The 23136-nt window shown below is 37.8% G+C and overlaps 2 protein-coding genes across 18 annotated transcripts in view; both read left to right on the forward strand.

Moving 5' to 3' along the window:
* Positions 1-2368: 2368 nt before the first annotated feature.
* Positions 2369-23136, forward strand: part of celf6 (CUGBP Elav-like family member 6) — a 149020-nt gene continuing 128252 nt past the window's right edge. For all 17 annotated transcript variants that reach the window (XR_911651.4, XR_013654916.1, XR_013654917.1 and 14 more), the window contains exons 1-2: positions 2369-2774; positions 10814-10896. Coding sequence is in view for 12 of the 17 variants with exons in the window: in XM_011493216.4 (XP_011491518.1) it covers positions 2525-2774; positions 10814-10896 (333 nt within the window). In the remaining 5 variants the exon portion in view is untranslated. The remainder of the gene's footprint in view (positions 2775-10813; positions 10897-23136) is intronic.
* LOC101172064 (kelch-like protein 10) lies at positions 16485-20598 on the forward strand. Its single transcript, XM_020700236.3, has 5 exons — positions 16485-17891; positions 18170-18650; positions 18725-19318; positions 19970-20119; positions 20261-20598. The coding sequence occupies exons 1-5, from the start codon at positions 17764-17766 to the stop codon at positions 20561-20563; spliced, it is 1656 nt and encodes a 551-aa protein (XP_020555895.1). The 5' UTR covers positions 16485-17763; the 3' UTR covers positions 20564-20598.

The following is a 23136-nucleotide window of genomic DNA, read 5'->3' on the forward strand; positions in this document are numbered from 1 at the left end:
GGTAAGAAAACAATAACACTGAACACGCTGCATGTGTAAAGAAGAAAAATAATTCTGAGGGTGACATTTAATCTCTGCTTTGTGAAATGTCTGACATAAATGTATAGAAATCTGCTAAACAGGGGGTAAAAGACAATTGGTGAACTTGAAAGAACTTAGAGACAGTAAATATGGTAGCTAGAGTTTGTTGGCTTATTTTTTTGTTCGCATATGATTAACTGCTTAACTAGATGGAACCCCTTCCTGATTTTGACTTGCAAAATGGTTCTTAATGTTAAAAATACTTATTTTTACTTGGTAGGGACTGAAGGTGAAATAAAAGACCAAGTGTAATTTTTTTGGTGTACTAAAGTAAGACTAGTTACTTCAAACTGCAATTTGGTTAACATTCTCATTGAGTGATGGGCTACTCTGAGTTTAACTTTACACATAAAAAATGTAATCTGTAAAAAATATTTTAAAAGTTAGATGGAATGGCATATTTTGATTTTCTTGATATGTTTCTACAGTACTTTTCAATATTTTTTCTTCACATCTTAACTTTTTACTTTATTTATTACTTTTATACACACTTTTATATTGCCCTTACAGGTTAAAGTAGTTTTTCTTTAATCTTTAAGTTGAGCAATGGATAGCAAAACTATATATTTTTTTAATTATTTAAAATGAGTACTACAAATTGTGTTTATTGTTGTCATGCAAAGAAATCAAGTATTGGGATTGTGGAACTGTAGCTTTAAAGTTCTTGGAGTTTTTTTTTTTTTTTTTTTTTAAACATCAGTATTGGTTCAGCACCACGGACAGTTACAATAGTACCAGAGCAACAGAAAGGCTTTCAATAAAACAGGGTTTTATTCTTTGATTTTAAAGAACTATTTCCATGTATTTCCATAATATGTGTTTGTTTGTGTGTGTGGGTGTGTGTGTGTGTGTTTAAAAGTTGTTATAAGCAAATGAAATGGAAAGATTACAAGAATGTATAATTTTACAGCACATTATTCTTATGGGTTTGCAGCTGCCATTATATATAATGTTGAGGATGATGGTTATTACTGTATAATCTGAGTACAACATCATAATTGACATCGAATGGGCAAGCTTAAATAAGCAATGCTTCTGTTTGCTCCCTTTCAAACATGATTGCATTGTATTGTCACTTTGTTATTAATGTCATTGTCTGACCTATCATGTGAGACTGATTGTGCTGGTCTTTTACAAATGTTTGTAATAAAATGAAAATAAAAAAAATTAAACATTCAACGCACATTTATAATTCATAAATGTGCTTGTAAATATCTCTGTTGAACAGTATGAGAAATCGTTAACAGTTGAATAACATTAAACATGTTTTACTGAAAACATATAAACAAATCGCTTTGGGGTAATGCTTTTTGAAGAGTTTAAAGACTCTAAAGTAGATAAAGTCATTTTCAAAATTGGAATATTTAAATTCCCATACCAATCATCTTTTGATCTAGTGTTCCCAAAGATCTTTTAATTATCATTGTGGAGTTATTGGTCAATATAAGAATAATAACAAAAAGAGTGTCATTTTCATCAGACATAGAGAGTAGTGGTAGCTCATTAGAAATTCACCTCTGAGTTGTTGGCTAGAATGTTGGCTGGAAAAAACCTGGCCCCTTCCCATCATCCATCTGTTTAAACTCTCTACCACTAGCTAACAGGCTCTTACAGCTTCAATCTAATAAACCTGTGCAATAAAAATGGCGTGCAATATCGGAGCTATACAGCCGTACAGTTTTAAACCTGATGCCAGCTCAGACAAAGAAAACAAAGACACTCATGGAATTTTTTTCAAGCCTTCTGTTTTGCCTGAAAGTTTAGCTTTTTGATGGATGACTTGGTAAAATGTTAAGCAGCCCACATACGCAAAAGTAAATTAAGTGAATTTTTAAATTTAAAAGTCGGGAAATTTAAATGTACAGGAAATTAGTTCAGTATAAATTTTCTCATAAAACAGACTTTCAGAAAGAGGTGCAGTGGAGAAAAAAAAACCCTAACATACATAAATGTTGTCATGGTAAAGATTAAGCAGATCACTTCATCAAGAGTGAAGAAAAAGCACAGATGCAGCTTCTGCATCATTTAAATGCCCCACTCTGCACGACTGTTCAACTCGTATTTGTCTGATCCTCGCTCATTATGCAAATCAGGGAGTAGGCGTAGTTTGTCCTCAAAAGTGCGATCTGACGTCACGGTAATGAGTGACACTTGTTGGGGTGGAATTGCGGAGGCTTACGAAAAAAGAAGAAAAAAATTAGAGAACATAAAGCCATAAACCATAAGAGAAAATAAATAAGGCTGATTCCAAAACAAGACAGCTTATAGGCTGCAGAAGGAGTAGAAGAGGGGAGGGAGAAGAATCAGAGGAGGAGTAGGGAGTCAGGAGCGTATAAGGGATGGGGAGGGGGGGCACCGTGGTACTGTGCAGTTGACTATAGAGAGATAGGAGGAATAGAGAGAGGGAGAGAGAGAGAGCAGCCCGCCGGCCCATTGAGGAAAGATGGCTACAGTCACTGCAAACGGAGTGCAGCAAGAGAATGGATTCAGCACCACGAACAGCGCCGGCAGGATGAACGGGCTCACCATCGGCCAGAACACCATTCCAATGAAGGACCACGACGCCATCAAGCTTTTCATCGGGCAGATTCCCAGAAACCTGGAGGAAAAAGACCTGAAACCCCTGTTTGAGGAATTCGGAAAGATATACGAACTCACCGTGCTGAAAGACAGGTTCACGGGGATGCATAAAGGTGGGTTGCCGCGCTCTCGGTGTGACTTTTGCGCCGCCGCGCAGACTAGTGGGGCTCTCAAAGACATTTGGAGAGAAGCGTCCCAGCTCAGCTGAAGGGCAGAGGGCAGGGAAAGTGTGTCAATTTGCAGATGCACGGGGCTGAGTGGGAGCCGTCACGCGCGCACACACACTGTGACTGCGAGGGAGAACACGTGGAAGCCGATGACTTGCAAGTGTAGGGTTAATTGGGCCAGTCCACGTAAATACTACGATGATAAAAAATAAATAAATAAATCTTCCTTTTGTGTTTACATCGAAAATCATGTGCCGCTTCCTTGTTGGGGCGAGTTAGGGGGCGGGACGGGGGACAGGCACGCGCCCGGGACCCCGTGGTATTTTGCAGCTGCAAAAAAAATAAGTAAAACGCAACATTTGATAACAAAAAAAATACCCATCGACCACAGAACCCACACAGAACACACTGACTGTCACATAGGAGTGATTGTTTTCCGGGAGCAGGGAAATGCAAACCACTATCAGGCAATCAGCACCGGGGATTAGGGTGCCGGAATGCCGCTCTGACCTTTCAGGCGGGCTGATGATCATGTGCGCTGTTCACTTTTCGGAAGTCATTAGTTGTGGAGAGCACTGTTTGCTTGGCAGCTGGATCGCATTGTCGTTCCGTGGGCGGGTTCAGCCAGGAAGTACAAAGCGGGATAATAGTAGAGGCTGAGACCCGTGTCGCTTGTTTTGCTCACACACACAAACAACCCCAACACATCCACCACCCCTCTATGGTCCCAAACAATGAGCTCCACAGACAAATGGCAATTAGTGAGAAATATTCACGTGGGTCACTGGTTGCAAAAATGAAACCAATATGGATAAAGACAGGAGTGTTATTATTATTGATTCTACATTTATATTTGTCTTAATTTAGATTTGCCAACTCTATTTTTATATGAATGAAGTGTTCCTACTTGTGCTGCTGTCATTTATTTAATATTACCGAATGGATACGAAAAAAAGCAAAAATCCCTTTTTTTGTGTAGTGTGTTGATCAGTGGTTACAGTTTACGATCATATTTATTAGCTGAAGTCAAGCTCCCTTGTGTGAGAGAAGAGCGCCACCTGTTCCTCCAACCACCGACCTACGTCCTCCTTCTTTAGGTGCCCCCTCTTTTAGACCCACTGATCGATTCCTATCATTTTTCGGCAGTTCTTGTTGTTTACGCCTGCCCTGGTAACACCCCTGAATGTCAACAGTCTGGAGGATGGTTTGCCATTGGAAGGATAATCCCGTTCCAAAGCCAGACTGCGCGCCCGTTCAAATCATCCTCCACCAAGGCCACTCTGATGCATACAGCAAACCCACTTCATCCCGTGTGACATTCAAAGTCACTTTGGGAACGTAGGCGTGCACTTTTAATAAGATTTGACCAATGCATTATATGGATGAGTTTTCTCTTATCAGCCATTCCCTCAGACCATGTACATGTCTCATGCTGCGTCGATGTGTGACATCTGTGAACGAAAACATGAGGGCAGACAAGTAAGAAAATAGGATTAGCGTGTTAAACAAAACAGAGGAAGGTGCTCTGTGAAAGCTGATATGTCACTCAAAGGGAGCTCCAACTGCTGAGTGGCTTTGAACTATGAAACAGTGTTTAACTTTTAAACTCAATCCCTCAAACAATCAACAATGTACGTTTAATCGTTTTTAGTAACCAAGAGAAAAACAGGAGAAGTAAAATGTTTGAAGGACATCGAATGATTTGGGTGCAGGTTTAAAACCAGCAGCCCCTGTAGCTACATGACTCTGGATTAAAATGGCCATAACTTTTTACATAGGATTATGGTTTAATCTAACATCTAACATTTTTTTTGTTGGACTTTACTTCAGTTACAGAAAACCCAGTAATCATTTGCATATAAAAGGCTCTCGATTCTGGGATAGTTAAAAGAAAAAGAAAAAACACAATAATTTTCACATCGACTGCAGGTTTTATGATCAATGACCGGATTGACAGGAAGTTGTCCCCTTTATTTAGAATATCTTTAAATCCTCTTTCATCTCTGCATCCTGATTTGCTTTTAAAGGCTCAGTTCTTTTCTGCACTCACAGTGAGGTTTTTAGTTACATCTCGCTGAGGTTTTTTATTGAATTATTCTAAATTGTGATTCCACATTGCTTTGTGTAATAGAGACAAACCAAAATATCACTGTTTTTTATTTCATTTTATTTTTTGGGGGTGCACTAAAGACAAAAAAAAGCCAAAATATAGGAATGGAAAGACATTATTTCCAGAGTGAAATTGGTAGGCTTTCAGAAATGTGACAAAAATAAGTGTGGGTCGTGTTTAACCGATGAAAAAACTATTCCATCCAGGTTGTATTTTCCACAAGTTGTCTCACCAAAATAAGTAATTGGCATTGATTCTAGCACTTTTAAAAAATAGTAGTACCTGGTAAGCTTTGATTTTTTTTCCATTAAAATATTATCTTGGATTTTGTGTTATATTACAGTGTAAAAATATATAATAAAACAAAACAGTTTTATAATGTATGGCACAATAACTAGCATACAACATTTGTTTTAGTTGTGTAACTTCTCTGGACATGCATCAGTAAGAGCGGAGCCTCCCTCCTTGTTTTTATTAAAACATTTTACATTTTTTGTTTGTGTAGAGAGGTTTAAAAATGATGTCTGGATGCTTCTTGGTTCACAAAAATGCATAATGTACCACTGAATGGTGGCAAGGTGTTTTGCCAAAGACTCAGGGGAGTCTTTTTGCCGCTACATTATGACACATTAAGTCCTCTGTTTTGTTTGCTTTGTATTTTTAACACAACATTATGGGATTGTAATAATAAATTTGTTCTTATGAACTTACAAAATAAAGTTCAGGAAGACTTTCTTCTTTTTCATAATTATAACTGGATAACTACTTAGAAATTCCTCTTCAGGGTTCATTTTTGGTTGAGAAAGCTTTGGTTTGTTTCAGAAAAATGATATATTTGGCTGTCGGCATCAGTTTGTAAACTATACCCAATGCATGATTTCTATTAAACCTTCTGTATCTCACCTTATAGCCCGGGTCCTGTGACTTAAAATTGCACCACAATTATGTATTTAAGGGTAGATCAAAATATGTCATGTTTGCTTGTGACTAATTCATGATGTTTGTGAGTTGCACTGCAGCAATTGAAACAGATGTTCCCTGCTTTGTGAATTCTTTCACTGGGCATTTTGAGAATCTCCAGGGACGATTTAAACATCAGGGGAATTCTCCATGTTCTGTTTCTCTGTTCATTGCACATTCAGAGCTGTGCTTCTTATTTCAAACAGATAATTCCGTGCTCCCTGTAGTTCTTAAACACAGTTTCTTGTGACGTCCATTTGTTTTTTTAAATGTGTGATGCCTTTGTGTGTTTACAGAGAGCCTTTCGCAGTGCCACCATTGGTGTGCACGGTGCTCATCAGTGCGTGGTGCAGACAGGTCGTGCGGTTTAACATCCATTATTTTGCTGAGCCCTACATTATCATAATATTTAATGTCAGTGCCAGAGTGCATGCATTGTTCAGACATGCTGAATGCTAGTGGGGGGCAAATCTTTTGCTTGAGCAGCGTTATCTATCAATCCGTCTCTGATGCAGAGAAGAGGGACTGGGAACTGCGCCACACAGCCAGGAAGAAGAGATACAAAGAGTTGTTAAATATCCTCATCCATTCTCCTCTCCTCAGTTGGTCTATACAGTGTAATGGTTATAAATAGGAAGACAAATTGACATGAAAATTTCTTTTAGGCTTTAAAATGTCAAAAGTAAGCCGCAGCTAAGAATATGAATATTGAATTGAACTCCTTGAAGGGCTCGGTTCTTTGACAGTTCCAGAATTTTTCAGAAGAATTAAGTTCTTATCTACTTCTAATGGCAACTGAGTTACAGAGTCATGCCTGGATTTTATCAGCAGCAGGAGCACAGTGGAAGAAGTGCTGGACAGTGATTGACAGTTTGTGTAAGCTGAGTGACAGGTGTAGCTTAAGTCTACAGATGACCTCTTTGATCATTAGTAAAGGGACTATGCGCGAAGCAGACAGCTAACGGCTGTGGGCAGGCTGCTTCCAAAGTAAATGGAGGGAACTGCTGAGAGATGGAAAGATGCTCAGCTTTTAATAGAGTAGATACTTTACAGGAAGTTTTTTCTCTTTGGGGTAAAAGTAAAATGCAAGATCATTCCACTTTAATGAGCATCTTGGCTCAGGTGGAAGGAAAACAAATAGCTCATAATTTGTGGATTCTGAGCAAATTAATTGAAATTTGGCACACACTTGTCAAGTTATTTCAGTTGAAGTACCTGGATTCTTAAAGAAAGCAGCATTTAGTCTTAATGCCTGGACGCAGGCAGATGTGGCCACATACTAATTTACATTTTAAAACAAATTGTTGGAAAAATCATTATGAGGGTGAAAAATTTGTCAAGTAATTACCCAAAACGTGTCCCACAAAAGCAAAGACTAATTTCAGATTTCCTGCTTTCTCTGAACCACTTCGCATAGTTTGTTTTTTTTCCATTTACTTTACACACCAATGTTTGAACTTTTGGTCCTTACTAAAATTATAGTGTGGTAAATTGTATTTGATTACCAAAGTATTATTCTCACCCCACTTAACCTGTTCATCAAGACAAGTCAAAAGTTCGTCACTGAACCACAGCCAGTGCTTACTCTAAATTTGAAAATCTTTTCCACACTCTACTTTTCTTTCTTCATCATCTTCTCCCTTTAATTAAAAGGATCGTACTCCCAGAACTTCTGCTTAATATTTGGTTAATTTAAGTTATGGAGTGGATGATTTGAAACTTAAAGAACAACCTGACAAAAAAAAAATCTTAGTACTTTCAAATGATTTAAAGGCCGTGCAATCCATTATATGTCATCAAGGAGGAAAACTCAGATTATTGTGATTTTTTTCTCCGCTTTTCTGGATGTAATTTTAGTGGGTCAAAACCAAAAACAATGAAATTTTTGTAATATTTTGCTCTACTAGATTCAAAATTAGCTTTGATTACGTTTAGAGTAAAAATATGAGCCCTTCCTAACTATTCAACCTCACATTTTAAACTGACAGCTTTGTCTGCTTTTCTGTTACTGCCTTAATGTTACCTTTCCAAGAATGGCATCATTGATTCTCCATTCATGTTCTTCATGCTGAAATCTGTCCTTCTTCACATGTAGAGTAAAATCCTGCCCTCCTTTATCCATCCATACTAGAATGAGCCAGTTTCATCTCTATTTTTAAATTGTTTTCAGAATTTTCAAAATAAAATAAAACTGTTAATCAAACTATGGTGTATTTTATTTAAAAAAAAATCCACATAAAAGTCCTTGTTTGCACTAGGAATTAAAAACATTGTAAAACTGCTATATATATAAAAGAACGATTAAACAAATATTAATGGTTTAGTGTTGTCATTGAAACTTTAGCTAAAGTTTCACATTTTATATCGAAGCATTTTTTTTGTGAAACTTTAAAGACTTACAGGGATTTTTCCATTTGGCTTTTTTATTTTTTAATAAGACCAATTCGTGATTCAAAAAAAATTGTAAGAGTAAAGTCTGAACACACTTTTGGTGTAAAACTGTTTTTTTTTTATATTAGACGTTTATAAATAAGAAATTTAAAAGATAGGTTTAGTTTCTGGATCATCAACTTATATTGGTAAAATAAAGAATATTAAAAAGGATTAAAAGAGATGCATTATAACAGACAAGTTAGTTCGCTGTAAAAAATAAAAATGTATTTTCTCCTTTAGACAAATACAACTGTCCTCCTGACACAATAATCCAGTTTTAAAAATGTGTAACATGCATAAATGAAATGCATAAATGAAAAGGCACATGAAGGCCAACTCTTGCCTTCAAGTCCCATGAGTCTTTGTAATGACATGTCCCCTGGGAGACTTTGGTTTTTAGTCCTGAGTTTTGTAATGTAGCAAAGGATGAAGAGTGTTTCCTCAGGCTTCCTTAATAGCTTGCTGTGTTGTGTGGTACACAGTTAAATCAGTGTCATTTGGGGAATTTTTTTTTACTCTTGAGCAGCCGTGTTGTTGAGATGCCGGGTGAAGGTTGTTGTGAAAGGAAGCTCTTTTGGCCAGGTGCCAGTGCGTATTGCTGAGTTTTAGGCATGATGGTTGCTAGGTGTGCGTGGCATCATCTGAATGTGTGAGAGCTGGTGTGTGCATATGTGAGTGTTTGTGTATATTCTCCCATGGGAATCCTTGGCAGTAGGTGTGACATGTAGTAATGGGAAATTATGCTGCATGGTGCAAAACCTCTTCTGAGCAGGGTCACCCATTGTCAGCTCTGCCAAGCACGAAACAGAGCAACAACTCAACCTTTAATGAAAGCTGTCACATTTTTGTCAGAGATGTATTTACTACGTTCCAGGCATTTGCATTCCGCTTCCTGAAGTTTCTAATCCAAACAAAGTCTCAGGAGATGTGTGAGGACACAGTTTCAGTTAATAATCATGCCGACACATTTATGGTCTACAATAGCAATCATTCATTGAAGCGCATTATGGTTTTCTGCCTGCAAGTCAGAGCTTTTTTTTTTTTTCCACTACTACTACATAAGTTCAATACAAGAAACTTTACAAACTTTTTTCTCATTAACAGTGAATATATGCATGATTTCCCAGGATCAAATCTGAATGGGTTTTTACATAAAAAACCCTTCAATTTTAATCTTATTTCTGAAGCAGGATGTTATTTTCTCGGAGGGTATGGAGCTATTAACTTTTGAAAGCAACATCCAGTTGGAGGCGTGTTTGAATTCCAATAGCTTGTGGCCATATATTCTGGCCATACGTGGAATACAATAACCTTAGTCAAATCCTAAACAGATGGATACACATGGAAAGGTTTGAACGCTTCAGTCCAGGTGTGTGAGTAGCTTTAAATCCTTCAAATACATATAGATTTTTTAAACTCCCACTCTGATCATCTTTTAATCTATTTAAAAAGTGTTTCCTGTGTTTTTTTAATTATGATTTTGCTGTTTTTAGCCAAAATTTAAAACATAATTTTCTAGTATTTAGTTTCTGCAGAGAGTCAGTAGTTCATTAGAAATTCGCCTCTGACTTGTGGGCGGGACTATTGATGTGGAGTAAGCCCGCCCCCTTCCCATTACCCATCTAGTTACATGCTCTCCCCACGAGCTTGCAACCCCAACAACCCCAACCTAACATTACAGATGCAAAAAAATAACAAACAATAATGAAGCTATCCAGCCGCACAGTTTTGAGCCAGATGCCTGCTCAGACGAGGAAACCATACATGGATCCAGTCTTCTACAAGTGGATACATCAGAATGGAGCAGAGCAGGGAGCTTGTGGCCTGGCGATTGTAGCTACTATGTCACAAATACAAGCTTTTTCCAGTGGCATTTTTTCTTCTCTTCCAGATTAATGATTATAATAAAGAAATATTCAGAAATGCTATTTTAATCCTTATTGTATTATTTATTTATATATTCTCTATCATGAGAAAAATTAAACAACATGTTAAAAACACCAAAAACATGATTTTAATCTTTAAATAAAGCTATCTGAACCAGATGTAACCTAGTTATAGTGTGAACGTTGTGGTTGTTTTTCTTTAAGTTTATTTGAAATGCTGAAATTGTTGTAAAAAAGTTTTTTGTTTCTTTTAACCCTTGTGCTATCTTAGATGACCCCACCCTTACATTGACGTGTTCTCCATACATGACAAAGTTTGATAAAGGTGGAAAGATTTTATGTAATCCATGGACACCAATGAAGTTCACAAATCAATCAAAAGGTTCAGCGCACTGTCTAGTGGGTCTAGATGACCCAACTCCCAATGTTAAAGTGCCTAGGATAGCACAAGGGTTACTGGAAACATTTTTACACTTTTTGTTTTTTTGGTTCTCCTAACTGAGATTATTCCAGAAATAAGCAAAATATAAGGTCTGAGCATACCCCTGTTGAGTCTAATAATCCTTGAACTTTGTCCCATCTCTTTGTTATTATAGGATGTGCCTTTCTAACATACTGTGCCAGAGAGTCAGCACTGAAGGCCCAGAGCGCCCTGCATGAACAGAAGACTCTGCCAGGGGTAAGTGCGCCCAGTTTGTCCTATGTCATAGACTAAAACTCTTGGGATCACCAGCCCAGAAACCTTACCTGACATAGGGAGTATTTCATCCTCACCAGTATGTTGCAGCTCATTGTAAAGACATATACATACATACAAGACATGATTCTAAACAAAAGATGGATCGCCACTGCCTCCCGTTTTACCTTATTCTAACACACACCCTTTACACAGACGGACACACCCGCAGACATTCTTAAAGAGCCTTAGTGGCCTATCTCACCCTGCAGTGTCTTATTACACTAATCACCCCGCCAGAGATGTTTGATAAGCGCTCCTTCATAACAACCCATGCCGTCCTTCCCCTGTCCTCTCACAATATGGCTGCCTCACACTCTAATTGCCTTGAGGAATCCCGCTCTCATTATCACATATAATCAAACAGTAAGTATAAACAATCATTTTTACCATGTATAACACCATCTGGTGTTTTTGTTTTTAATCCGTTGTTATTTTTTCCCTGCTCATCCTCCATCACTTGCCTTTGGCAAGCAGGTAACTTTTTCAATTAAAATAATGGCCTCTTCAAATGACACAAGTAAAGCGTGCAGTAGTGGGCTCTTTAGCTCACCCAGGAGGGGGCCCTCAATCTGGGATGAGTGTGAGCTTGTGCTGTCGATCTACGTTTGATGTGTGGGAGGGCGATACGACTCCAACATCGGGGGGAATCATTGAGGTGTGATTGAATTACGCCTGCGGGCCCCCAACAAGGAGAAGTCCTTGTAGTGCCCAGTTTCTTGCCAGGCTGCTCCGTCCCCCTTTTTGTTTTACCAGTAAGACAAACTCCCAGGTTGAGGTTTTAATTAGAACAGGAGTATATCCTGCTCGATGTCAAGGGAAAACATACAAGAAATTGCATCGCAAAGCATGAAGACTGGTTTGTGAAAAGGGGGCAGATGCACCTAATGCATTTCTCATATTGTTCCTGACTGGTAGGTTAATTAGTTGTTTGTACTTGACTGCATATCATAGACACATCAGTGAACGTTATGCACTTTGGAAGACCGCTGTGAAAGTATCCCTAGGAGTCCAGCCTCCCCTGCTCCTTCCTACCTCCTGCGGCTTCATAATGAGATGATTGCCATGATCGTCCTGGATTGGTGTTCCCGTCTTTATTGCTTTCATGGAGGGACATTCTTGTTTGCCTTCTATCAAGTAAGAGGTTAATGGCGTGTTCTGTGGGGTTTGAGTAAACATTTCCCCAGTACAGCTCACAGCAAGGGGTCAGTGCAATCTCAGACTGAGCACAGTCTGAATACAGAAGACTAATAAAGATGTTATGTCTTACTATCTGAGTGTTGGGTTTGAAACACACAAAGAAAGACACGGAGACAGGGAAAGAAAGAAAACAAGGGGGACTGCAAGAGACGGAAACAGGAAAAGACTGGGAGAGGTGACATGTCTGGACAAGCCTCGTTGTCACTGTCACAGCCTAATGGGTTGAGATGCTCAGTCGTATAATGCTGCCATTTCTGTAGCTTCTTCACACAGTGTTGCAGAGATGATTGTGCAGGCCAGTTGTGGCTGTGTGATTGTCAGCCAGCCAAATGTACATTTTGTACCATCCAGACATGTGGCATTAAAAAAAAAGCTTTGCTCCTTCTCTCAAGAGGATAGATAGGGTAAAAATAATACAAACATTGCCTGAAATACTTTGTGGCGTGGGTGGTGAATAGTATTTGCAATAGCAGTGTAAGCTCTGTAAGCTGTCATTATATCTCCTATTTTTTCCCTTCACCCAGGTGCGATACATAAGTAATTCAGTCAAAAATTACCTCCTTTCTTCTTTGGCATCCAACTTGGGAGTGTATCAAGGCAGAGCCAAAGTAAGAACCTATCAGAGGAAACAAAGCCAGTTCAGTCGTTTTACCTGTGCTGCATGGCCTGTGCTTAGATGTCCACAGTAATTCTACATTTCAAATGAGATAGGTCGGATTTCTTAATGTTCTTTAACATAAAATAGAAAGGATTAGATTTACTTCTGCAATGAGGTAAGGAGCATATGAGGAACGTTTTTATTTTTATTTTGTTTTGTGTAAGTTACAGCAATAGAAAACAGTTAAGACTTGCAATGACAGTTTATGTAAACCATCAAACCAACCAAAGCCTACACGCCTACAGGAAGATCTAAGAAACCAAGACAAAAGTCCATACCAAAGCTGGTTGAATGATTCTTATCCACATATTACAGTCTATAACATTTTGTTTCAGATGTGCATTTAATCTGAGAAAGCCATATGTCATATCACAGATGGCTTGAGGCTGTAGCGTTATCAGCTTCACCTCACAGTCGAAGATCCTTCCTCTAACCCCTGTGTTCAGCATTTCTGTGTTGGGTTTGATTCTTCTTCTGTGGATGTTTTGGTTTTACGCATACCGGTAAGTCAGTTTTACTGGCATCACTTGCAAACAGAGAATATTGCACATTTAGAGCTAGTGAGCAACGGTGATATTGGTTTTAATGCCACTTAAGTTAAAATTAAAGCCAAGTATATGTGTAGGTTTAACTAGGTTTAGTTAACCAGACGGGTAAATATCTTTTATTTCTCTTATTTTGCCTGCAATACAAAGATGCTGTTGTGGGAGCCTGTGTGTTTCTTGGTTATTGCTGGGTACAATGAGATTCGGACAGCCAACTGCCCATAGCAGGTGGAAGAGTAAAAACAATGTGTTTCATATCACAGTTTTCAAAACTCAAACTTTGGTTTAAAGCATATAAATCATGGATGAATTTAATTCAGGTGTGATGATTTGCAGCAGGTATTTTGGATTTTTTTTTGTTTTTTTAAATGCGTGCGACTGTCTCATATCACATGCCACTCATATGCATTGTCATTATTTGTGTGTATGGTTATTCTTCTGTGGCTTCTTTTAATTTAATAGGTAAAGCCTCCAGGGTCTTTATTGCTTTTGCCTGATGATGATAACAAAAGACTCCCCTCCGATCCAGGATTGCAATAAACTGTTGTAAAAGGTTAATGATTAATATGTCCTGTAAACATGGTAATTCACAACCGGCTACAATGGACACATGCCAGATGATAATAATAAACCAGGATTTATAGAAGTTGTAGTACAATAACCTGTAATTCCACTTTTGTGATGACATTTTTTACAAAATTCCAGATTTTTTTTTTAAATTATAAACATGCATTTTAACATAGATGTGATCATATTATACTGAGCAACAAACAGAATGCTGATGTTGTGCACTGGGTTCTTTTAGGTTTCATTTTCTTATACAGCCATATAATGACAGAGACCATTCTGAACTTCTGGTAGCGTAAAATACCAGAATGGTGTCAGTGACACTGGTTATTTTCAAAGCACGCTGAAGTTCATATACAGAAAATTAATGTTACATTAATATGCTGTGTGCTGCTAAATTCACTGAATGGCCCCTTTGAGCTTATTTCACAAGCAAAGAAATCCTTATAAAACATTTGCTATACGGTCTACACCTCAAAGAATTAGATGGCCTGTAAAGGAAGTGTTTTGTTCTATAGGGCCAGTTTTACCATTCACGTCATCTGAATGGCAGTTGAGCCACCGGGAGTTGGATATGATAAAATAGACCTGTTGCGGTGAAGGACAGCTGAGTGCTCTGGCCCCTGCTGAATGGATGGAAAAAAAGTGCAGGGTTGTAAGTCACAGCCATTACTTACATGGCACTCTGCCTCCAAAATCCCAAAACAGTAATGACGAAATGACAAACTCAAGGATTTACAGCTGCTCCTCACAGCAAAGGGTTGTCATGATGGCTGCATCCATCTTTAACTCACAACATGATACCAGCAAGTTACATTGAGTTATTTATAATGAAAATTACATGTTTGCATTATGAACAGTTTTTGTTTAAAATGTTATACATTTAAATTTGTTTAATTTTCAGAGAAATTATGTTTTGGAATTTGTTGTTTCTTGGTTCAAACTGCATTTGTTCACTTTTTATTTTAAAAAAACATTTTTTTTTTAACTGATGCTTTTCAAATGTCACCACTTGAGCATCTTATTAGATAGACTACATTACATACACTTGCTAAAATGGAGCTGCCACCAGGGGTATCCTGTTTCTGTTGTATCTGAGGTGAGCTTTGTTTATGTTGTTTGATCAATTGCATTTAAAGAGCTCTTGATGTTCTCTGCATCGAATGTTGCTGCTGCCGCTTGTACAGCAAATGTAATCAGAGATTCAGCCAGCTGCCCTTGGCGTGCTTAAAGGGCTGTTATGCATGGGGGGAGTATTCTGCCTATTCCCTAATGCAGAGCAGGATGATCCTGGATCTCAACAGGTTAGGTCTGACTGTGAATTACTTCTCTCGGGTCTAATTAACTTGTGGGACATTTATATAACCAAGGGCCGAAGATTATGAGTGCATCAACAAAGCATTAGCAATTCCTTTTTAACACCAAGACAATTATGGACAAAGAGATATAGTAGGTTAACCACTGAAAAGAAATCCAGATGACCTAATCATTTTTCTTTGATAGCCAATAACCTTTCCTGCTCTTGCAGAGATTCTTATTTCATACGTGCTAATAAAGATCTCAGTAATGTATAAACAATTTTAACAGCCGCAGCAGCAAAGTTTTATTTAAAACTGGTTGCCAAAACCCAACCCAATGTTGGCAATAGACCATTAATTGCATTCTGTTCTGTGACATCAGGGCTTGACTGCTGACTTCTCATTAGCTCTTAATAGAACAAAGATCCTGTTCAGATTTAATAGAAACCCAAAAACTAATTGAAAAATAAATAAATAAAAAACAACAAAAATATTGTAGCATTTATCTGTCATACCTGTCCTTCTCAAAGTCTTCTGCCTTATCAGACCTCTGTATTGCAACTTCCCTTTCCTAGAACAGCACTGATGACTAAGGAAAGCTCCCAGACTTTACTGCAAAAGTACAGTCAATTTACCAAAATGCCTGTCGCTTAAAAATAGGCTGTGGGAAGATTTTGCAGTAGCAAAATTATGTATCATTAAACACACACCATGGGGCCATGGGTTAGTGTGTCTGTGATCTTGTGCCCCTTTATCACACACTATCTCAGACTTGGTTGATGTAGACCCACCATCTATTTAACAGCTACAAGAAGTAACATTTTAAAAACAAAATAGAACAACAAAACGAAAATAAGACTGCAAGGCACTTAAACATTTTGAATTACTTCAAAATTTGAGACATATATTTATTCATTATCAACTGTCTGTGCCCCTTCAGAAAGAGGGTCAGAGGTCACAGTTGTGTAGGGTTACAGCTCCATAAGAGCACCAATGACTTGTTATGGGTTAAAGCCATGGGATCAGATGGGAGACCTCAACAAAGTCTCATCTTCCCTTCGACATCATTAATTAAATCTATATCCTTCTTTCTCTGCTGCCCACTTTAGAAGAGGAATTAAAAGGGTCATTGTTTTTCTTATCCTCCTGGGATAAAAGCATTTTCTACGGTGCTGTACGGCGCTCTGCTATCCCGCTGATTGGGCAGTAATTTGAATGGCATTCGAAGGATGCTTTCTGCATTGTGTCAGATTATTTGGTTTATGGTCCCGAATAAGGAACAACAACAATTCATTTTGTTCCATTTGATGGGATTTTCAACACGGGAGAACTCAAATTGTTAATCCTGGCAAACATTCAGGTGGACGTTGTGGAATGTCTGGTTTTTTGCTGGTGAATACTGATCTTGTTACATGCAAGAACACTTTTGCCCAGACTATAAATATGGCAGGCCAGAGGTGTTAGAGGAGTACACAGGAGAGTTGGAGCTTTTTAAAGACTGTTGGGCAGGAGAGTTTTGGTGTTCGGAGGACAGCAACAACCAGGATTATTTATGTTCTTGATCTTCAACCTTTATTGCGGTAGAACTCAGGTCGTTCTTTGGATCTATGTAGGTAATGAAAGTTACAAAATGAACAAAACCTAAGAGAGGAATTGGGAAAGAGGACGGAGATATATTTTTAAGATGCCAAAACCAAAGCATGTGAAAAAGCAGCTGAACGCTGGCTTTGTTCTTACCTTTTTTCCAACTGTTGGAAAAAAGACAATAAATCACTTTTTTTCTCTCAAATCAATCTAGCTTGGTTTGTAAATGTAAACTTTAGAACACCTACAGTACATCTCTAAATATCAAATAAGACAAAATTAGCTAAAAGAGGAAAAAAGTATACATATTTTTGAAGTTATTGATTTAATCCAAGTAAAGGATATTAGCTATCTTAAAAGAAAATCTAAAACGTTTGGACTTTAATGTAGTCTTTAAATATAATATTAAATATAGATCATAAGCCCTTGCACCCTATTGATGCAAAAACATATCAAACCACTTCTGCTCCAAATTTACCCTAATTTAGTATCTACATGAAAGCAAAAATATAGTTTTTTTATAGCTTGCAATGAATTCAAGTGGCAAGGAATTAAATGTAATCTTATGTCATGCATGTGTTATGAATCTGTTTTAAAGCGTGTTTAAACAAAAATAAGAAAGCCCAAAGAATGTTTTTAAATGAAAGCATCATGATGAAACCTGTCAACTAGACTAATACAGAACAGAAAACCTAATAAGCTATTTTACAGTTTATGGTGTCCAACTGATGATTCAAAAATTGTTATTAAAATGCTATTTTGTGGTAAAATATAGATATATATTATAAAATACATGTGTGACATAAAAATGCTATTTTTAAATATTGGACATTCTTTTTAGCCCTGAGTCAAAAGAATGATGTTTTAAATAAAAACATGGCAATATAGTCTGTTTCAAGCTGGAGGAAGTACTTTGTGTGACGGTCAATTCAAATTCTTTTTAATCAGTTTTTAAAGGATGGCTTCTAAGATGGTTTTAGAAGAAGCCCTTATGTTGGGGGAGCTGAGCGACTTTGTGATTAAAGTTAGGGACAGGGATTTCAAAATTAATAGAACCATACTCTCCAACAGCAGCTTGTACTTCTGGTAAGCCTAAAACAAAACATGTTTTTAAAAGTTTGAGTTTCTTAGTTCTGGTGTAATACAAAATATGGCTTTATTTCACCTTGCTTTTTTTGTTTTAGTTTGAACTTAAAGTTTTTCCTCTTTTATTTCTATTCTCCTGAGTTACATTAATCGAGATTTAAAAAAAGGCTCAGTTCAGTTGTGGATGATTAGTTTTGTGTGCATTCATAGTTAGATGGTCCTTTCAAATGATTTTCCTGTTGAAACTTTATTGCAATCATTTTATCTTTATCCAACAGTGAACTCTTCCACAATAATCCGCAAATGACAGTCTGCAGCTTCCCAGATGTTTCAGCAAGTATAATGGATCTTATTCTAAAATATGCTTACACGCAATCTGTCCTGGTGTTGGAGAATAATGTGCAGTTGCTGTTGGAGGCAGCAGAGTGCTTCAAGATCAAGGGCATTGTTCGAGCCTGCTGCGACTTCCTGCTGCAGAAGCTTAGTACCAGTAACTGCATCTGGATTCTGACACTGGCAGACCGCTATCTTTATCCTGACCTGAAGGAAAAAGCGTGCCTCTTCATTCTGCGCTACTTTGAAGATGTTGCTCAGTACTGCCCAGACTTCTGTAATCTCTCTGCAGAACAGCTAATACATTTGATTGGAAAAACTGAACTAAATGTAAGGCAAGAGAGGGTTGTCTTTGAGGCTGTCATCCGTTGGATCAACTATGCTCCAGCAGAGCGGCACGGTCACTTGGTCTCCCTAATGAGCAAGGTAACCAATACTCACCAGATCCTTACATTGTTTGCATATCTGTAAACTTACATCAACTTCCTGTTTTCCCTAAGGTACGCCTAAACTTAATATCTGTTAACTACTTGGTTGACACAGTAAGGGTAAATAATCTGGTGAAGGGCAGCCCTAAATGTATGGCTATGGTGACCAACACTATGAGAAAGCTGCAGGCGTCCATCTTAGTGAGACCTCTGGCCAGGGCTCGCCTACCCGCCGAAGTGCTGCTGGCTGTTGGAGGTTTTAACGACAATCTACCAGCTAACGTGATCGAGTTATACAATGTGCGCACCAACCGCTGGAGAACTGTGTACAACAAAGACAATCTCTTGCCAGAGTTCAGTCAATGTGTTTACATCGACGGATATATCTACTGCGTTGGAGGCCTCCTTGACCATCGGTTTTTCAGCAGCGTGACAAAGTTTAATCTTGCCACGAAAACGTGGGAGGAGGCCGGAGTGATGCATGAGGCTCGGGCCAATCTGAGCGTGGTCACCTTGAATGGCTTCATATATGCCATGGGGGGGTGGAATGAACAAGAAACGCTGAAGTCTGCAGAACGGTTTGAACCCGGCACCAACCAGTGGACTCAGATCGCACCAATGGAACACAGGCGGGCTGATGCTGCGGCTGCAACACTTCACGGAAAGGTAAAAGCTGACATTTAGGAAAAAGTAAAAACCAAATTGTTTGGCCACATGAAAAAGTATTATAGTGGACAATTTCTTGTTGTGTTTTAGATTAAACCTCTATAATAAATCACAAACTATACATCATTACTTTTCAATATAAAACTATATACTTGTATCAGTGATTATTTTCTTTGACTTTATTTCTTAACATTGAATAACAAAAACAACTTTAAGTGCTGTCAGTTGGCATATTAGCATTTTGTTTTGAGTTTCTGTATGGCTCGACAGATGTTTTTAAGATGCAAAAACAAAAGAAGCAATAGAATAATTAAGAATTGCACATATTTTTTTTAATAATTAAAACCAGATTTTTACAATACTCATTTGTTTTGAAAAGATTTTCGAATATTTTTATAGGTGTAGTCAAAGTTACATGCATTGATCTTGTTGAACTGCTTGATAGTAAATACAACTATTAAGGAACTACAAGGACACTTGTCACCTTTGTCTTTAATTATTCCTTGTTAGCTCACATATGTGCTGCCTCTGATGTAATATTGCTGAATAAAAATTCTCTGTCAGGAGTTTAATGAGGCAGCACAGGTTTGAGCAAGATAGTACTGTGGCGTCAAGTGGTGTCTTATGTCTTATATTTCTTTTGTCTACCAGGTGTACATTTTTGGTGGATTACTTGGGAATCTGGCTCTGTCATCAGCTGAGTGTTACACACCCACCACCAATCAGTGGACACTGATCACTCCAATGTCGGTTGCACGGGGAGCAATGGGAGCCATTGCTTACAATGATCAGATCTTTGTGGTAAGTGTAGCACAAAGTAGATTTCTTGTTTATCAAATTGACTCTTTAAAAAAAATACTTAATATTGTAATACATTAAAATAAATGAATGTATGGAAATAACCAAAGTGTTTTACAATATATTTATATTTTTTGCTTTCAGATTGGTGGATGCAGCCATGGAAGACGCTTGGCCAATGTTGAGGTCTTCAATCCTGCATCAATGACTTGGGGAATGGTAGCCCAAATGCATTACCCCTGTAGTAACTTTGGTGTTGCATTGCTGGAGGAAAAGCTGTATGTGGTTGGAGGCATCGACACCCAAGATCTAACGTTGTGTACGGTGTGGTGCTTCGACGCAGATAAAAACCAGTGGAATTTCGTCAGGGACCTGGGTCGGCCTCATGGAGCCGTCAGCTGCTGTTTGGTGGAGCGAGTCCCTCATGCTTCTGCTTTTCCATTATAAAAATGTGCTAAAATAAACAAGAATCTCCAGGAAAATATATCCACTAAGTGTAATTTTTTTTTATTAGCACTGCTGGTGTTGTTTAATAATTGATGACTGATCTTTTTCAAATCTTTTTATTTTAACAGCTTAGATTTTTATTTCCTTTTTTTATTTGTTTTATTTATAGCCCTCCATTAAACAAAAGGCAAAGGTGAAACGTTATTTAACTCTATGAGTTTACTTTAAAATACTAATTAAATATATGCTGCACAAAATTAATGAAAAAATGTACTGATTATAAATTTCATACAAGAAAAAAAGTATTCATAAAAAAATGACTTCTTATTAAATTTCATGTAGTACACGGTCAATATTTTGGTTTTAAAATAAAATTTAAAAATTTTTTTTTTTACAATTCTCTAATTAATACATTGTCCACATTATAAAAGTACAAACAAATAGTCATTTGAAAACAGTGATTTTTTTTTTTACATTTTCTAGAGAAATCATTCTCTTTTTGGTCATTGACATTACAAGTAGTGAAGCAAATGACAGAACTTGGGCATAGAAATTAGGAACTGAGTTATGTAAATCTTTGATCAAAAAAGAATAGCTTTGTCTAAAAAATTTTGAGCCATCAACCTTGGGTAATGATTCTGGAAAGATGAGAGTTTGCCTTAATTGGTTGAATTCCTTTTAAAATGTGTTGAAAGCTGAGCAGTTCTTTCACACCCCCTGCCTTTCTTTCCCTTGCTGACAGGTAGAGTCGGACTCTGCGGTACAAGCTCTCCTGTGCTGATTTAGCTGCTTCTTTAGCAGTAATGAGGCAGAACTGGTAAATGTGGGGACAGCTTTGTTAACACTGCTGCTTCATTTGGAAAGAGGAGAAGGTTGATACATAGTGGGGAAGGATGAAAATGAAGGCTAGGTGCTGTCATTCCTCCAATGATGATGCTTTCAGACTTTAATTCAACCTGGACTGCTGTCTTGCCTTGAAGCTGCATACTGAAAAATGACAGTTCCTCAAGTAATTAGACTTTAAAGCCTCTGTTTTATAGAGACTGGGAGAGTTGGTTTGAGAAACATTGAATACAAACTATAAATAAATATCTGATGGTCTTGCTGAAAGTCCTCAAATTAGTTGAAAACTTGCTTCTCAGAGTAGACAACTTTCATTTTCCTTTTCTCAAACAGACTTCCCTTAACTTCTACATAAAGAACCACCTATAGCCTATCAATCTGTATTTTTGCCTGAAGAGCAAACATAAAATAAAGCAAGTGTGATGCTTCGTTTAGCTGTCACTCTGGTTAAGGGAGCCATGAAGACGAGTTTTAATTACATCTGGGTAAACCGTGCAGTGATTTATAAAGGGATGTGTGGTGGTGTGAGGAGTTACAAAAAAAAAAGAGCTGAAAAAGAAAGAGGAAAAACTGATGAGTCATCTAAGAAAGACAGAGAGATGGAGCAGAAGCATTCTTGCATAATTAACACTCAGGCATCACCCCGACAAACTCTTCCATCAGCGTGTCCAAAGGATTAACTGCGCCGTGCTCCTCTTACCCCCCCCCCCCCCCCCCCCATTTCGTTTAAGAAAGAAAACGACCTTGTGCTTGTTTACATGCTGATTAAAGACGGGAGGGAAAGGAGACAGTGAGAAAGTCAAACTGTAATCAGAGGAGTTTGTTAAGTGAAGTAGTTTTGATGTTGTGTTCTCAGCAGATACAGCCAGCTGCTGCCAGACTGTGTCCCGGTAAAAACAACCTCTCTTATGAAGCAGCTAACGAGCAATGAGAGGCCTGGAAGACGGAGTGTGTGTGTTCTTGTCTCAGTGTGTTGTGGGCTAAAAAAAATCTTGCTGTGTGTGGGTGGTTCTTTTAGTTACGGCAGTCTGAATGTTTCATTGCACTGAAAATACCTGCTGATTCTGGGCGCTCGTGAGTCGGTCTAGATACAGCACAATGCTATCTGTGTTGCATAAGCTCATACTTTTTTTTTTTTTGTGCACCAGTATTTGGTTCAAGGTTTTTGAAGAAAAAGCATTTGCATAAAACCTTGCTGAAGAGCTAGTTTTCTTTATGTACATGTTTTCTTATCAAAATTAACCAAGATAGAAATCAGAAGAATATTACCGGTAAGGTATAAAATATATGTGGTATGAAGAGGCATCTGCTCAAAGGGCATGTGATAACATAGTTTAAATTTTAGCACAAAAATGGCTCTGAAGCAGGTTAACTAATTTATTTTATGGCTAAGCATAAATGTTTTACTGGTAACACTTGACAAAGCAGCATAAAAGCAAGGTGCTGTGGCAAAATCCAGCATTAAGAGCTCGAGACAAGATCAGCAAGTCCTCGTTTGCCATTTTAAATGATAAATTATAAATAACAACACATTTTTTCAAGGATTAAAAAGAGAACTGTTCGCACCAGTGTCAGTAGCTGTTCATAAAAAGCTGATTAGCAAATTTACAGATTTGTGAAATCCTTAAAAGCATTAAAATGCAGTTGCTTGTGCAGCTTTTCAATGTAAATTCCAAGTCATAGTACGATAAGTAATAGGAGGGAAAGGACAAGCACAGAAAAATTGCCTC

This window comes from Oryzias latipes, chromosome 3 (genome assembly GCF_053564925.1).
Source record: "Oryzias latipes strain Hd-rR chromosome 3, Olatipes_Hd-rR_3.1".
NCBI lineage: Eukaryota > Metazoa > Chordata > Actinopteri > Beloniformes > Adrianichthyidae > Oryzias > Oryzias latipes.